The 17,037-nt window shown below is 48.7% G+C and overlaps 1 protein-coding gene across 3 annotated transcripts in view; it reads left to right on the forward strand.

Moving 5' to 3' along the window:
• The window catches only part of RTTN (rotatin), an 891,871-nt gene that overhangs the window by 468,558 nt on the left and 406,276 nt on the right, over positions 1-17,037 (forward strand). For all 3 annotated transcript variants that reach the window (XM_078687523.1, XM_078687524.1, XM_078687525.1), the window contains one exon: positions 5,635-5,731. In XM_078687523.1, the coding sequence (XP_078543649.1) occupies positions 5,635-5,731 (97 nt within the window). The remainder of the gene's footprint in view (positions 1-5,634; positions 5,732-17,037) is intronic.

The following is a 17,037-nucleotide window of genomic DNA, read 5'->3' on the forward strand; positions in this document are numbered from 1 at the left end:
GGAGAGGCCAGACTGGGTTTTAGGTCTACGTCTTGATCCAAAAGAAAAGCAAAACACTGTGCCTGACCTTCAACCACTGAATCATTGTTTGCATTATTATTACTAAATTCAAGATGAAAATGTTGAAAGATGTAATTCAACTTCTAGAAGAAGACAACTTTCTGATGATGAGTGATCTAAAGAATACTTTTGTTTTAACTCAAGGCATTCAGTCCTCCAGAATTGTTTTCGACGTTGTAAATATGATCACTTCCATGTTCTGATACCTGAAATCAAATTGACTCCAAGAGGTTTTGCCAGATGCTTAATGGAGATTGATTCACATGTATGCCTTAAAGCCAAAAATGTGTACTCAGACCTAGGCGATGGGGAAGGGAAATTCACTTCTGTTCGACTGGTACAACGTAATTGTGGAAAAGGCACCACAGAACACCCTCCGTTGGTGGATGACACAGAATTTGTTAGTGGAAAACTACTATGATGAATGCTTTACAAAGAGGGTTGCGGTAGACATAAGGAATTCTGGAGAAAGTGAGATTACACCAAAATTCTCTAAAGTAGCTTTCATCTTGGACTGTGGGTACAGACTTAAAGGTTCCTCAACCAGACATACAGGGTGATGTAGTTAATATATTGTTGAAAATGTCTACAATAATGTTTTTCCTCAGCACACAATGGGGAGTGGTGAAATATCCTTCCCTTTTCAAGCTTGGCACTATCTGACACTGAACAAACAGTAGCAAAGTTCACTGTGCCTCCTAACATCCTCTGGGATATCACAACGCCATAACCTGACACACTAATCAGCGATTTAGAAGACATTCAGAAATGCACTCTAGATCAAGCTGTGATACAGGATATTTTTGATGAATGGCATCTTCCACAGATTTGCTTCAAATGAAACCCAGAAATTCCCAGATTTCACCTCCATGTTCCCACAGTTGCAGTGAAGGGCATTGCCATATTGATAATTTGTTATGGGACATTTGTCTATGCCTTCTACCAACCCTACTTATCCCACAAGTGGCCAGGAAATGTTAACTGTCCTACATGAAGCATTTCCTAATCAGGTGTGTGTGTGATTCAAGCAACCACCCTCCGGTCTGAGGGAAAATCATTTTGGCCATGTGTAGGCTTGTTGGTGGTAAAAATGCAAATGGGGTGCTGTAAGTGGACTCCCCAGATATATTAATGAACATTGTACTTGACAGCTACTTCACTCAAAATCATTCCCAAACGTTGCCTTTTGAATCTTCTAGGACATATTGTAAGCCTGAGCGAAACATGTGTTGATCGTCTAATTGCTTCCAATAAATGTATGCACCTGGTAACATTCTCTCCTAAAAATGTTTTCTTAGGGATATCAGTCAACCAGCGTCTTCCAGGGTTAGGTCTTAACTATCGTAATAAACTTAGTCAACCCTATTTTCTCCCTGAAATTGGGTTAATTTCAAAATTAGAGTATACATTTACTCCAAAAGTGTAACTTGCATATACTTCAAATTTAAAGGCATGTGGGGGGCTATCCACAAAAATAACTCACTATTGAGTAATTTACACATGTATTTTACTCTTACACTTGTAAGTAATTTTACACACAGATTTTGTGGATAGCTAATAGTAGAAAAGTTACTCAAAAGTGTAAAAGTGAATCACACTTGTAAATTACTATCTTATGACCTAATCGCAACCTTGTTTTTAAAGAGAGAGAGAGCAAGGACAATTCAGTAACCACGCATCAAAGAACAGTGAAACTGCATTAGTCATTTAATCCCACGCTTTGTAGTGGGAAGCAGCACAGTCTTGTAAAACACAACTGTTGGATGCCTCAACTAATGCTTTGCCATCACCAGGCATTCAAAGTCTAGTCTACTAATGGTATTGGTAATCATAGACAGTGGGAGTGTCACTCCAAATATGGGCAGATCGCTTGGCTGAGCACCATTTTAACAGAGACCCTCACAATAAACTGAATTGGAGATTGTAAACTCGGTGAAATCCTGATGTTCCTAATCACCAAAGGTAAATTTGGCATCAAACAATTGTAACCTTACAGCGAAACAGAAGGCGATACCAAGAAGACCTTTTTATATCAACTGCTTCTTTGTCATTGCAGTATAGAGCACCTAAAATCTCAACTCTAAGGGTGACAATTGGAAAAACATGAGTCAAACCAATGTAAGCCTAATCCTAAAGAGTCAAACCCAAACTACAAAACATACATATCAAAGTAGAAGTTTGCTGGGGAGGAGGGCAGGTCCCTCTGCGTCGGCATGGCTGCGTGATTTTACTTAATTTCGGGATCAGCTGCCCACTTCTGAGAGATGATTCCTTCACAGTCCTGCCCGAAAGACATTTGGGATCCATTCCTATCGGAGACAAAAAAAGTACTCCCTCTTGACCTAAATGTTTTACCACTGGGAACCACCTCTAATATAAAGGGCATACAAAAATCACATAATCATCTTTTTTATGTTTATTTTCTTACACGAGCTCCCCCCCCCCCCCCCCCCCCCTTCAACGCCAGCGGTGTAGTACTACCAACCCTTGAATCAATAGTATATGATAATATGTTCTTAAGCAAAATTGGCGATGTCTTGGTGTGTGTGCCCCCGTGTTAAAACTGCTTTGTCAAGTGCGGAAATTGTGAGTAGTATCGGAAATGCTAATGTGCAATATGTTATACAGCAGGCTGCCTCTCCCTTCAACATAATTTGTGCGTAATACCTTCTCCCCCCTTCCTTATCTCCTCCCCGTGCTTGCTGTTTGTTGATTTCACAGTGCGATGTATTTGTTGAAATGCTAATAAAGAAATTTGTTTTCGAAGTAAAGCAGGAATGTGCTGAAGATGAACACTAAAAAAATGAAACCCTTCCCTAACCTTTCACCTTTACCCGACTTCATATCAAAGTTTTGTTCACCCCAATAGGCATAAAACTCTACCTCAGACTGCACAACGTCATTCATTAAACCAGCTCGTATACCTTTGGCCCTGCTAACATAATGTGTGTAAACAGCTCAGCTACTTGCATGAGTGAGCTGTTAATGTTGATGTGTACTGTCTTCTAGGCGAATATCTAAAGGTGTAGCATCGGAAGTTGAGACACCACATAGCAAGTCTTCATGTGTACTATCGCAGGATGCTTATTTGATGCAAATACTTTGTTTGTTATATCATTTATCTATCATACACACAATGTTGACTTATCCATTTGTAGATGAGATCTTGTGGGCCCTCACACTTGCAGGCATTGGATCTAATGATTTTAATAGCACAGGAATTCAAAATATGGATTAAGTATACCAGAGAACAAGCGGGCAGGTCCAGTGAAGAGCATAAAGGCATTAGAGTTCAACCAATTTATGAAGGGTCCTGCTTATATGGCTGTCACATCCAGAACCTCATATACTCTCTGGAGTTCAACTGTACATTTCAAAGTGAAAATCTAAATATGGAAAGTATCTTCTATAGTGCAAAAATGGTATTGATGCAATGCCCTCACAGCAAACTGTGACCCAGTAATTCATTAAGATGACATCATTTCAAGACCCGTAGAACCTTATCAGAAGAATGCCTTTAGATGAGCCTGATTATTTCTTGGATATCTATGACAGACATAGCTGTGCCCCATCATAATCCCCCCTCAAATAGGTGTACCATAATTAAACAAGAGCCTGAGGTGTCCAACAAACGATGCAATGAGAAGCATACTAATATCAAAATGAAAACTGTAAACATGCTATGAGTTTGCTTCATTGCCTCACGTGCACTGAAGTGATTCACACTCAATCTAATATCTATAGGGAAGGCTACTGCAGTGTAGTGGATATGGTATAAATAGAGCAGCAGAATTCATAGGGCACCCAACCATATAAGGAAACAGTATAGCATTTTCTAGTAGTTGAAAACACCAGTAACTATGGGAAGCGCCCCATATTTCTTTCCAGTCTGAAATTCTTGTATAATTTATTTGAGTAAACCATAGGAAAATCAGAAATGACATACAAATCATAAATTAGACTGCCAGTGCCACCACCCTTCTAGAACACCATTTTTTATCTCCAAAACTAGTACAGTCCGTGGAGTTTTTCAAACACTGCCCCTTCATCAAATTATCAATGTATCCCCAGCTGAAGGGGTAAGTACCCAAATTCATGAACATGTGATATTTGCTCTACTTTGAAACAACCCACCATATGATCCAATTTCAGGTAATTTTAAATCTTCTTTTCCTGAGCAAAGCAATAGAAAAAGAAAATGAAGTCACAAGACAAATGCAGGAATATACCGTACAACACAAATTATTTGGTCACCAAACCGGAATCGGAGGTGAGCGATAATATGACTATTCCATTGTAAACTTTCTTTTAGATTGCTATGATTTTCCCACTCAGAAGCAGTAAATCCAGAATCCCAATGTCTTAGCCATATCCATTTAGAACCTGCAATCAAATACCTTTCTTCACTGTACTATTATGGAACCAAAACTTTACACACATCAGACACCTTTTCAACCACCTTGATGCAGTATAAGCAGTGTAAGGTAACCCAAACATTTTCTATATTATCTGTATTTTGTAGAATGTAATTCACCAAAATAAACTAAAAACTGGCTCCTTAGACCTCAGGTGTAGAGCAAAGTCTGGACCATTGGCTGGATACAAGGTAAGAATATGACTTGTCTCCAGAAAGAGATTTATGGTTATGTGGAACAGCTAACTTATTAGGATTAGATGAGCAAAGGACTTGCATATCAACATTTATGGACAATGCACAAGCATTTAAAAATAATCCTTTTGTGATGAGGCACCCAATGTGACTTGTGTACGATAGCTTTAGATAAGAAAAGCATGAGGTCAGTACAAGCAATCCTGCGACCTGATTTTCATTCGACTTTTGTCTGTTAAGTTGCATCTTTGAGATAATAGTGTACAGAGAATTACAATAATCAAGGCAAGAGTTGGTAGTAAATGGACACAGTGTTCTTCTTGACATCAAAGGACAGCAATGGGAGGATGGGTGTATGAGCTCACAGAGATTCCTCGATCAAGATGAGACCTCCAAAGAAACTTGTGTATTGAGTTTTAGACTGATTTCCATTTGATACAAAGACTTTTCACAAAACGTTTGGAGTTTGGGCTAGGACTGAGAACCGAAGCCCAGGGAACCTGTAGCCATGGTGCAACAACTCCTCTCTTATCCATCCCCTGCGGATGTGACTGTCCCCTCTCCTTGCTTCCTACTAATACGTTTATGTCCCCCTGTAGTGGATGGCTTGACAGCCTGCTTCCCTCTCAGTGGACTATTTATAATGCGGGTAATGGCTCCCTCGTCTTACACTTAAGCTTCCGTACTTACTGTTTCAGCCTATAGCAACTGCTCTGATTTGATCAAGGCTCAACTCCTTACATTTTCTCCATTTCTTACACTAATTGCTTAACTTTCTGCCTTCCACATCAATGTGTGTTTAGGCTTACTGGTTGCTACTTTTCATATGGATTAACACATTGGCAATCTATGTCGTAGCATATATATATATATATATATATTTTGAATCCAGTTTGTTTAAATATAAAATGCTGCTCATTAGTAGTTGATGTTTACAATGTTTGGATGTGCCTTTTCTTTTTCAGTGTCATTGCTTATGCAAAATGAAAGCACCATTCTCAAAGAAGCTGCTGCATTGCTTTGTCTCTTGTTGTTTGATGATGTTTCTAGAGCAGATGCATGGTATGTAAACAAACTCATCTATACAGTTAATTTGGTGTGCTTTGTTTTCTGTGTTTAAATGTGCTTTCAGTGGGATGACTGGTCTTACATGCATAGACAAGCAAATAGAAAACATCCTATCTATGAATTTTTCATTCTGAAAGTAGCTCTGAACAGTAATACAGAAGTTCACAATAGGCTATTGTGAGACTGTGGGCTGGGCGGACCGGAATAACAGGCTGGGAGGCCGAATGTAATGAGCTATGTTCAAGGATTTATTCGTTTGATATTGTACACAAAGTCTGGGTCCAAAGAGTTTTCCAGGGAAGAAGCGCCGCCGAGAAGCACCCAGCCGGGAGGGTGTGGTTGTTGTGGGAATCTCCGGGTTGTGGTCCTCTGCGGGGCTGATGTCATCAGGGTACGGCCGGTTGATGGGTCTCCTCGGAGATAAGTAAGAGAGAGTACAGGGGTTAGTCCCGTCCAGTAAGGACTGCTGAGTACTACCACCGTCACCGGGAAGTGAGGGGCCAGGTCAAGAAAGTGGGGAAGGAGGGAAGGGTAGGTAGGGACAAGACCAATCCGCAAGCAGGAGGGTAGTGCGATGGGAGGTGTCCGGGACTAGTGCGAGGGAGGTAATTACAGTGCTCGTGATACGTTTCTTAAAGGCTAAGGCGAGTGCAGGGTGCTCGTGAGGCTCTATATACAGTATGGTACAAGCAATAACAATATTTACACTAAGGGACACGGAGAAGGATAGAATGTACTCACGTGCCCCGCCGTAACTCTCATCCGAGTTACGGCCGCTCTCCAGCCACCTCCGGAGGTCGCCACCAATCCTCCGTCCACAGGTCTTCTTCCTCGTCCTCTTCTCCGATCTCCGCCTCCTCTCCGCTCTCCTCCTTCCTTCTGCTCTCCGTCGGGGGTTCCGCGCCGTTCGCTGTCTCCTGCCACGAGTCCGCTGGGCTGAACGATGTTTCCCCGTTCCTGCCGTCTTTTCTGTGTTCCCGGCGGACCTCAGTGGACGTGCTTCCGGTTCCGGATGGGTCGGGTTCGTCGACAGGAGTTCCGCTTCCGGTTTCCTGCTGTTCTGTTTCCGGGTCCTTGAGGGTTAGCGGATCCTGTGGGTGAAGAGAGGATGTCCGGTGACCAAGGGACGCTGTTCCTCCCGGAGTGGGGGTGTGGCCCCCCCGACTACAACGTTCTTCCGACGAGGTAGGGACCCCCGGTCTTCCACATCCCCTTTCCCTAGCTGTCTTACTAGTAGGGTTGGCCGTAACTGGAAAACGGGAAAGGTAATCCGCATTGCCCTGGTCTAGTCCCTTCCGGTGTAATGTCCTGAATCGAAAAGGCTGTAGAGACAAGAACCACCTAAGTACCCGGTCGTTGTGGCCCCGGTTACGGGCCATCCACTCCAGCGGGGCGTGATCCGTATACAAGAGGAACTCCCTGCCCTCCAGATAATACCGGAGACTATCTACAGCCCATTTAATGGCTAGAGCCTCTTTTTCCACGACCGCATAGTTCTGCTCTCGTGGGAAGAGCTTTCGGCTGAGATACAGTATCGGTTTTTCGACCCCTTTGTCATCTTGCTGGGACAGGACGGCCCCCAGACCCTGATCGGAGGCGTCTGTCTGCAGGATGAAAGGACGGGAGTAGTCAGGACTGATTAACACGGGTTCTGACAACAGGGACTGTTTGAGGAGGCCGAAGGCTTGAAGCAGCTGGGGTGTGGGTTGCTGTAACTTCTCTTCTGTTCGGGAGGTTTTTCTCAACAGGTCGGTCAAGGGAGCGGCTATTTGGGAAAAGTTGGGTATGAACCTCCTGTAATACCCCAGCAACCCGAGAAAGGCTCGCAGTTCTCTCTTTGTATGAGGGAAGGGTATGGAGTGAATAGCCTGGATCTTATTGTTTTGAGGGCGAATGACCCCTTCTCCCAACAGATAACCCAGATACTTTACGCTTTGGGCCGCCAAGGTGGTTTTGGCAGGGTTGATGGTAAAACCGTGTTTACCAAGGGCGTGTACTACGGTCTGCAAATGGTGTAGGTGTTGTTCCCAGCTGTCACTATATATGACAATGTCATCTAGGTATTCCCCGGCATAGCCGGCATGGGGTCGTAAGACCAGGTTCATGGCCCTTTGGAAAGTTGCCGGGGCCCCATGGAGCCCGAAGGGCATCACTCTGAACTGGAATAAACCCTCAGGGGTTGAAAACGCCGTTTTCGGTCGGTCTTCGGGTTTTGAAGGGATCTGCCAGTACCCTTTGCACAAGTCAAGGGTACTGATATATTTTGCTTTACCGATGCGCTCTACCATCTCGTCTACGCGAGGAAGGGGATAGGAATCAAAGGCAGAGATTTTATTCACCTCCCTGAAGTCGATGCAGAAACGAGTTGAGCCATCGGGTTTGGGTACTAGAACGATTGGGGAATTCCAACTGCTGCTGGACGGTTCGATTATACCCATCCTCAGCATCTGGGTCGTTTCTTCTTGTATGACCGCCCTTCGCGCTTCAGGGATCCGGTAGGGTCTCTGTCGCACTATTTTCCCTGCTTCGGTGTGAATGGCGTGCTCCACAATGGTGGAGTGCCCGGGCATGGAGGAGAATACTGCTTGCACAGAGGATAAGACTTGTCTAAGGTCCTGTTTGTTCCTTTCCGGGAGGTCCGGATCAATACAGCCCTCAAAGGGGAGAGAGGGTGTGGTTGTTAGAACAGGGACGGGTCCTACCCACTGCTTCAATAAATTAACATGGTATATTTGGGTGACCCCTCGGGTGGTATCGATATCGAGTTCGTATGTGACGGGAGTCACCTGTCTTAGGATAGGGAAGGGGCCCTGCCATTGTCCCAACAGCTTATGGTCGGAGGAGGGTAGAAGCAACAAAACCAGGTCTCCAGGGTTAAATGAACGGGCCTTGGTTCCTTTGTTGTACTGTTGCTTCTGGGAGACCTGAGCGGCTACCATGTTTTGTCTCACTATTTCTCTGATTTGGGTTAAGTGGGTTCGGAGATTGTCGACATATTCAGGGAGAGGACGGGTTCGATCAGGCTCGGCTTCCCATGCCTCGCGGGCCATGTCTAACAGAGTCCTAGGGGCTCGGCCATATAACAACTCGTATGGGGAATACCCGGTGCTACTCTGTACCTTACACCGGATCGCGAAGAGGGCAAGAGGAAGCATCTCTTCCCACCTTTTACTCTCAAGGCCTAGCAGCTTTTTGAGGGTGGTCTTTAGGGTGGCGTTATAGCGCTCTACCAACCCATCTGTCTGGGGGTGATACGCCGAGGTCCTGATCTGTTTAATACCCAGATGTGCACAGACGTGACGCATGAGGGAGGACACAAAAGGCGTACCCTGATCTGTTAAGATCTCCCGAGGGAACCCTACCCTACTGAAGATGGAGATAAGGGCCTTGGCGATGTTTTGGGTAGTGGGCTGTTTCAAGGGGACGGCTTCCGGGAACCTGGTGGCATAATCCACCAACACCAGGGCGTATCTACACCCCGTCCTAGAGGGTAACAGGGGTCCTATCAGGTCCATCCCTACTCGGGAGAACGGCACATCAATAAGAGGAAGGGGCTGGAGCGGGACTCGGGGGGCCGATACCGGCTATTTTTCTGGCAGACCGGGCACTCCCTGCAGTATTGCTTTATTTGACCATGTACGCCCGGCCAGTAGAATTGTGCAAGGATTGTTTGCCCCGTTTTTTCATCACTGAAGTGCCCACCCAGCAGGTGACTGTGGGCCAGATATAGAACTTTATCCCGAAACAATCCCGGGATGACCAACTGGGCTGGGAGCTGTGGCCCCCCTTTTCTGTAGAGAAGACCATTCTTACGAAAGAAGTAAGGACCTACATGCAGGGGGTCCTCATTGTCCAGAGCGTGATTCCAGGCTTCTTGCAGCACGGGGTCCTCTTGCTGGGTGGCGCGGAACTCGCGGTCGGTTTCCCAGGGGTGAACATCAACCTGAGCAGGATAAGCCCCAGTGAAGGTCCTTTTCTCTCTTTTCTTTTGCTTCTTGGTTTTTCCAGGCTTTGAAGGAGAGTCTGCTGATGGAGTACCCTGGGGAAACGGGGCCTCCGCCCACCACCTCTTTAGGGAGTCCGTAGTGTCTTTCAGGAGGCGGGGAAGACCACTGTAGTCACTGCCTAAGATGAGTTGTTCAGGGAGGTTAGGGACCAAACCGACGGTTAACATTCTACCTTCCTCGGCCTGTTGTTGTACCCGTACTTGGGCCGTCGGATAACTCCGGGTGTCTCCATGGACACATTTGATAGCGACCGTTCCAGTTGGTGGTCCGACAGGATGGGGTAGTTCCTGGGGTCGGAGGACGCTATGCCTACATCCCGTGTCGGCCAATGCCATCAGCCGGTGTCCCTCAATTCTCACTGGGCAGCGGAACGGCGGAGGGCTGACTTCGTCGGTGAGACACACATAATTCCGGGCCATCCCGATGTCCATGGGCTCCTCTCTTTGGGGACACACGCGGGCTATGTGGCCATACCCTCCGCAGTGATAGCACTGAGGACCGGGTGGGTTAGGCCGAGGCATGACGGGGTAGGGCATCAGGGGAGTAGGATCAGCTCTTCTGGCCGTGGGAGGAGGTCTTTGTGGACGTGCGTGGCTGCCGTGGGGAATCCGTGGATGTGGTTCCTCTTTGACCCGTTGTAACTCCTGGGCTCTGCTATAGGCACTGGCTATCTCCACCGCACTGTCTAGGGTTAGGCGGGCGTGTTGTCTCACCCATTTTTGGGTGGCCGGATGGAGAGACGCCAGGTATTGCTCCAGGTATATTTTAGAGAGGATGTCCTCTTTGGTAGCTGTGGCAGGCTTCAACCATCTGTTTGCCAGGTCTTGTATCCGGAACGAGAGAGCCCGGGGCGTTTCTTGGGGTCCCTCTTTGGCCTGTCGCAGACGAACCCTATACGTTTCGTCATCGATTCCCAGCCTCTCTAGTATACAAGTCTTTATATCTTGGTATGGAGTCAGGCCCTGGACATTGGCCTGTTGAAACGCAGCCTGCAGTTCCCCAGTCAAGAGAGGCCCCAGATAGTGGCCCCAGCGATCCGCAGGCCACGCTGCTGCCTGAGCTAGGCACTCGAAATTTGTAAAAAAATAATCTGGGTCTTCACCCGGGACATATTTTTGGAGGACGACTGACGGGAGGGAGGTAGTGGGTCTTTGTTGTCCCATGACCGTGGTCAGTTTTTCTAGGGCTTGGTCCTGAGCGGTCCCCTGTCCCTTAAGGACGTCATGGAGTTGACCCCGATCGTCTTCCGCGGTTTTCAGGAAGCGTTCCATCATTTTGCCAAGCTGCTCTTGACTCTCTGCTAGGTGTTTGACAGCGGCCTCCATGCTTCCGGCGGATCCCACTTCTGACACCACCTGTGAGACTGTGGGCTGGGCGGACCGGAATAACAGGCTGGGAGGCCGAATGTAATGAGCTATGTTCAAGGATTTATTCGTTTGATATTGTACACAAAGTCTGGGTCCAAAGAGTTTTCCAGGGAAGAAGCGCCGCCGAGAAGCACCCAGCCGGGAGGGTGTGGTTGTTGTGGGAATCTCCGGGTTGTGGTCCTCTGCGGGGCTGATGTCATCAGGGTACGGCCGGTTGATGGGTCTCCTCGGTGATAAGTAAGAGAGATTACAGGGGTTAGTCCCGTCCAGTAAGGACTGCTGAGTACTACCACCGTCACCGGGAAGTGAGGGGCCAGGTCAAGAAAGTGGGGAAGGAGGGAAGGGTAGGTAGGGACAAGACCAATCCGCAAGCAGGAGGGTAGTGCGATGGGAGGTGTCCGGGACTAGTGCGAGGGAGGTAATTACAGTGCTCGTGATACGTTTCTTAAAGGCTAAGGCGAGTGCAGGGTGCTCGTGAGGCTCTATATACAGTATGGTACAAGCAATAACAATATTTACACTAAGGGACACGGAGAAGGATAGAATGTACTCACGTGCCCCGCCGTAACTCTCATCCGAGTTACGGCCGCTCTCCAGCCACCTCCGGAGGTCGCCACCAATCCTCCGTCCACAGGTCTTCTTCCTCGTCCTCTTCTCCGATCTCCGCCTCCTCTCCGCTCTCCTCCTTCCTTCTGCTCTCCGTCGGGGGTTCCGCGCCGTTCGCTGTCTCCTGCCACGAGCCCGCTGGGCTGAACGATGTTTCCCCGTTCCTGCCGTCTTTTCTGTGTTCCCGGCGGACCTCAGTGGACGTGCTTCCGGTTCCGGATGGGTCGGGTTCGTCGACAGGAGTTCTGCTTCCGGTTTCCTGCTGTTCTGTTTCCGGGTCTTTGGGGGTTAGCGGATCCTGTGGGTGAAGAGAGGATGTCCGGTGACCAAGGGACGCTGTTCCTCCCGGAGTGGGGGTGTGGCCCCCCCGACTACAACGTTCTTCCGACGAGGTAGGGACCCCCGGTCTTCCACAGCTATATAGGCCCAATATATTTCTACAAGATCGGACTAGTGCAGGTTTAGGTATACCAGTCAGCTTATTGCATGCTTCCAAGGCAGAACTCTTATAATGGATACATCTTCCAGCAGTTTCCTCACCATATGAGCACTTCTTCCAGACTTCAGACTTGTCCTGGAAACGTTTTCCCCAGTAATGACTCTCCAGCGCCGCCTGCCGCACATCCACCTTGTCAAATATACCTCTCCGAGGTATAGTTGGTACAAACTAGCGCACCAGCATTTGGCCCTGTGGTTCTATGCATCATGGATGCCATCTGGAGCACTTTCACAGTGTCTTACCCTCAAATTCCTTAGCTATTTTACAGCGAATTAGTCAATTTCAATTCAATTCCTTTATTCGGTGTTCATTAAATATAGGAAAACCATAAAAGTACGATAAAAAATACAAATTACATTTAACATTTACACTTTATTCACTATTTACAATAAATACTTTAAAATGCAAATTAGTCTTATGTCTCGAAAAGGACTTAAAGCTACTTACCCTGCAGATGGCCCCACGATGATGTCCATTTTAGGACCCACAATGACAGCATATGGTCTCTGGGGTCAGGACTCTGCCTGGTGCTTCTCCATGCACTTGAAGGCCATCAGAGGTAGGCCAACCTATTTTTAGCTAAGGCCAGCAAAGAGAATTCCAAGTTTAATCCCTCTCCCAAAGATAAGCTGTCTTCCAGGGAACGTGCTTGTGGACTGGGGGTTGGTGCGGACCGGAATAACAGGCGTGAAGGCCGTATATACTTTGCTATGGTAGCTGTTTTTATTGAATGTTAGTAATCAGGATACTGAAGAGGGTAGGAGACCGGAAGCCGTAGAGTCTTTCCCGTGCGTCAACAGGACAATGGGGTCTTCGGGGGCGTCTTCTGGTCGTCAGGGGGGTCCGGTGTAACCTCGGAGGGAACAGAGAGACAGGGCGGTTAGTCCTTTTTGACTTGGACCGTCGGAGCACTATTGCCAACACCCGGGTCGTGAGGGGACAAAGACGAACGTGAGGACGGGGACGGAAAAGGGAGGCTCAGAGGGAAGGGGGAAGAGATGGGAACGGGGAGAGCGTGCCAAAAGTGAGTGACGGGGGGCTATAGTACAAGATATGGGTGCAGTGACACTACTAAGGATATATACAGTGAATGGGTGATCTATCTGTGCACAGTATTCCTATACAGGTATTTACATGTAATTAACTACAGAGGGGCACGGAGAAAGGTAACAGAGTACTCACGTGCCCCGCCGCAACTCTCCAGCGAGTCTCGGCCGCTCTCCAGCCACCTCCTGAGGACTCCGCCACTCCTCGGTCCAGACGTCCTCTGCTTCCTCGTCATCGCTCCTCACACTCCTTCCGCTCTCCGTCTCTGGTCCACTACGCGTTGTCTCCTGCCACGAGTCCGCTACCTGGAACGCTCTCCTCTCTTCGTCGCCGGCTTTTCTGCTTCTCAGGCTGATGTTGGGGGCGGGACTTCCGGGTTCATGGACGGTCGCTTCCGGGTCGGGTCTTCCGGGGTCACGGGAAGCCGCATCCGGGTTTGTGCGCTGTCCTGCCGGTTGGTCTGGTTCCTGCAGGGAGAAAAAGAAAGGAGGAGTCCTGGTCGTCAGGGACGCAGGAGGGTTAGCGTTCATGAAATCCCTGCTCGGGTGCTGCCCGGTCGAGGTGAGTGGCGCTCCCCTTCCACATCCCCTTTCCCTAGCTGTCTTTCTTGTGGGGGAGGCCGGTGGGGGATATCGAGAGAGATAGTCAGCGTTGCCCTGTTCAGCCCCCTTCCGATGTAATGTCTTGAATCTGTATGGTTGCAGGGACAGGAACCACCGAAGCACACGGTCATTATGTCCCCGGTTTCGTGCCATCCACTCAAGGGGGGGCGTGATCTGTATATAGAAGAAACTCACGCCCCTCTAGATAATATCGAAGGCTCTCTATTGCCCACTTAATGGCCAGTGCTTCTTTTTCCACTACCGCGTAATTCATTTCCCGAGGGAAGAGCTTTCTGCTGAGGTAGAGGATAGGCCTCTCGACCCCTGTCTGGTCTTTTTGGGAAAGAACAGCTCCCAGTCCCTGGTCTGAGGCGTTTGTTTGCAGGATAAAGGGTTGTGTGTAGTCGGGGCTGATCAGGACTGGCTGTGACACCAGGGATCGCTTGAGGTCGTGAAAGGCCTGCCACATCTGCGGAGTGGGGTGTTGTAACATGGCCTCTGTTCGGGTGTTTTTCTTCAGGAGGTCTGTCAAGGGGACTGCGGTTTGGGAAAAGTTGGGGATGAACCTCCGATAATACTCTAATAGCCCAAGGAAGGCACGGAGGTCCTTTTTGGTTTGTGGGAAGGGGATGGTTTGGATGGCCTTTATTTTGTTGTCCTGAGGTCGGATAACGCCCTCCCCAAGTAAGTACCCTAGGTATTTTACGGATTGGGCAGCTAGAGTGGTCTTAGCGGGATTGATAGTAAACCCGTATTCCCCCAGGGAGGTGATAACTCGTTTCAGGTGGGACAGGTGCTCTTGCCAGTCATTGCTATAAATGACGATGTCGTCCAGGTAGGCTCCCGCGTAACGGGCATGGGGTTGTAGGACAATGTTCATGGCCCGCTGGAATGTCGCAGGGGCCCCATGAAGCCCAAAGGGCATGACTCTGAATTGGAACAGGCCGTCCGGTGTGGAGGACGCTGTTTTCTTCTTATCTTCGCTTTTCAGGGGGATCTGCCAGTATCCCTTGCAGAGATCCAAGGTGCTAATGTCTCTGCCTATACGTTCTATCATCTCGTCTACTCTTGGTAACGGATAAGTGTCAAAACTCGAGACTTTATTGACCTCTCGAAAGTCGAAACAAAATCTCGTGGAGCCATCGGTTTTGGGGACGAGGTCGATAGGCGAGTTCCAACTACTGATCGATGGCTCTATGATGCCCATTTGTAACATTCGTTTAGTCTCTTCCCGGATAATGGTTCGGTGGGCTTCTGGGATCCGGTAGGGGCGTTATCTCACGGTTTTCCTAGATCTGTGGGTATTGCATGCTCTATGACCGTTGTGTGCCCAGGTAGGGAGGAAAAACCCGCTTGTATCGGCGAGAGGGTGGTCCGTAGATCTTGTCGCTTGTTTTCGGGTAGATCCGGGTCCACACAACCCTTGAACGGTAGGTTTTCTTGGCAATGTACACTGGCTAGTACCGGCTGGGGACCCTCCCACCTCTTTAGAAGGTTTACGTGATATATTTGGGTCTGGTTGCGGGTGTGGTCCAATTCGATTTCGTAGGTGACCGGAGTCACTTGTCTCGTTACCGCATAAGGCCCTTGCCACTGGCCTAGCAACTTGTGATCGGAAGAGGGAATGAGGAGCAGTACTAGGTAACCGGGAACAAAGGATCTCGCCTTGGCTCCTTGGTCGTACTGGCGTTTTTGTGTAGCCTGGGCGGTCAGCATGTTTTGCCTCACTATTTCCCGGATCTGCCCCAGGTGGGTTTTAAGATTAGCGACATATTCTGGTAGGGGTCGGGTACGATCAGGCTCGGCCTCCCAAGCCTCCCTTGCCATATCTAAGAGGGTCCTGGGGGCCCTCCCGTATAAGAGTTCGTAGGGGGAATAACCGGTACTGCTCTGGACCTTGCATCGAATGGCAAATAGGGCTAAGGGCAACATTTCCTCCCAGCGACGGCTCTCTAATCCCAGCAGCTTCTTGAGGGTGGTTTTCAGGGTGGCGTTATACCGCTCCACCAGCCCGTCGGTCTGGGGGTGGTAGGCAGAGGTCCTTATCTGTTTAATGCCCAATTGGGAACATACCTGGCGCATAAGGGAAGAGACAAACGGGGTGCCCTGGTCTGTCAATATCTCACGGGGAAAACCCATCCGAGTGAAGATGGTGACGAGAGCTTTTGCTATGTTCTGGGTGGTTGGGTGGCGTAAGGGAATGGCCTCAGGGAAACGGGTGGCATAATCCACGAGGACGAGAGCATATCTACATCCGCTCCTTGAGGGTAACATGGGGCCTATAAGGTCCATCCCGACCCTACTGAAAGGGACATCAATGAGAGGCAGGGGTTGGAGGGCTACTTTTGGGGGCCGGTACCGACTGTTCTTCTGACATACCGGATACTCACGGCAGTATTGGCTCACTTGTTTGTACACCCCAGGCCAGTAGAACTGTTCCAGAATGGTTTGTCCAGTTTTATCGTCCCCAAAATGACCCCCTAACAAATGGCTATGAGCCAGGAACAGTACTTTCTCGCGAAAGGGACCGGGAACGAGTAGCTGAGGGTATTGTTGGGGTCCACCTTTCCTGTACAACAGACCGTTCCTTTTGAAGAAATAAGGACATACGTGTAGCGGGTCTTCATTTTCCAGGGCACGCCCCCATGCGTCCTGTAGTACCGGGTCCTCTTGTTGTGCAGCTCGAAATTCACGATCGGATTCCCATGGATGGTTGTCCACCTGGACAGGATATGCTGTGGTGTGAGTCCTTTTTTCTTTCTTCTTTTGACCTCTCGTCTTCAGGGTTTTGGTTGTTGGTTCTAGGGGAGGAGGGTTCCGAGAAAAGGGAGCCTCGGACCACCATCTTTCCAGGGAGTCCGTAGCGTCTTGTAGCAGACGTGGAAGACCATAATAGTCGCTACCCAGGATCACTTGTTCCAGTAGGTTCGGCACCAGTCCTACAGTAAGAGGGCTTCCTTCTTCCGAGGTGTGCTGTACTTGGACACAGGTGGTGGGATACCTCTTTGTATCGCCGTGTACGCATTGAATGTCCACGATGCCGGTCACAGGCCCAATAGGGTTGGGCATCTCCTGTGGCCTTAGAACGCTTTGTCTGCAACCGGAATCGGCGAGGGCCATCATAGGGTGGCCGTCAATCTTCACCGGACACCGGAAAGGAGGAGGACTGGCA

Source organism: Lissotriton helveticus, chromosome 4_1 (genome assembly GCF_964261635.1).
Source record: "Lissotriton helveticus chromosome 4_1, aLisHel1.1, whole genome shotgun sequence".
In the NCBI taxonomy this organism is placed as follows: Eukaryota; Metazoa; Chordata; class Amphibia; order Caudata; family Salamandridae; genus Lissotriton; species Lissotriton helveticus.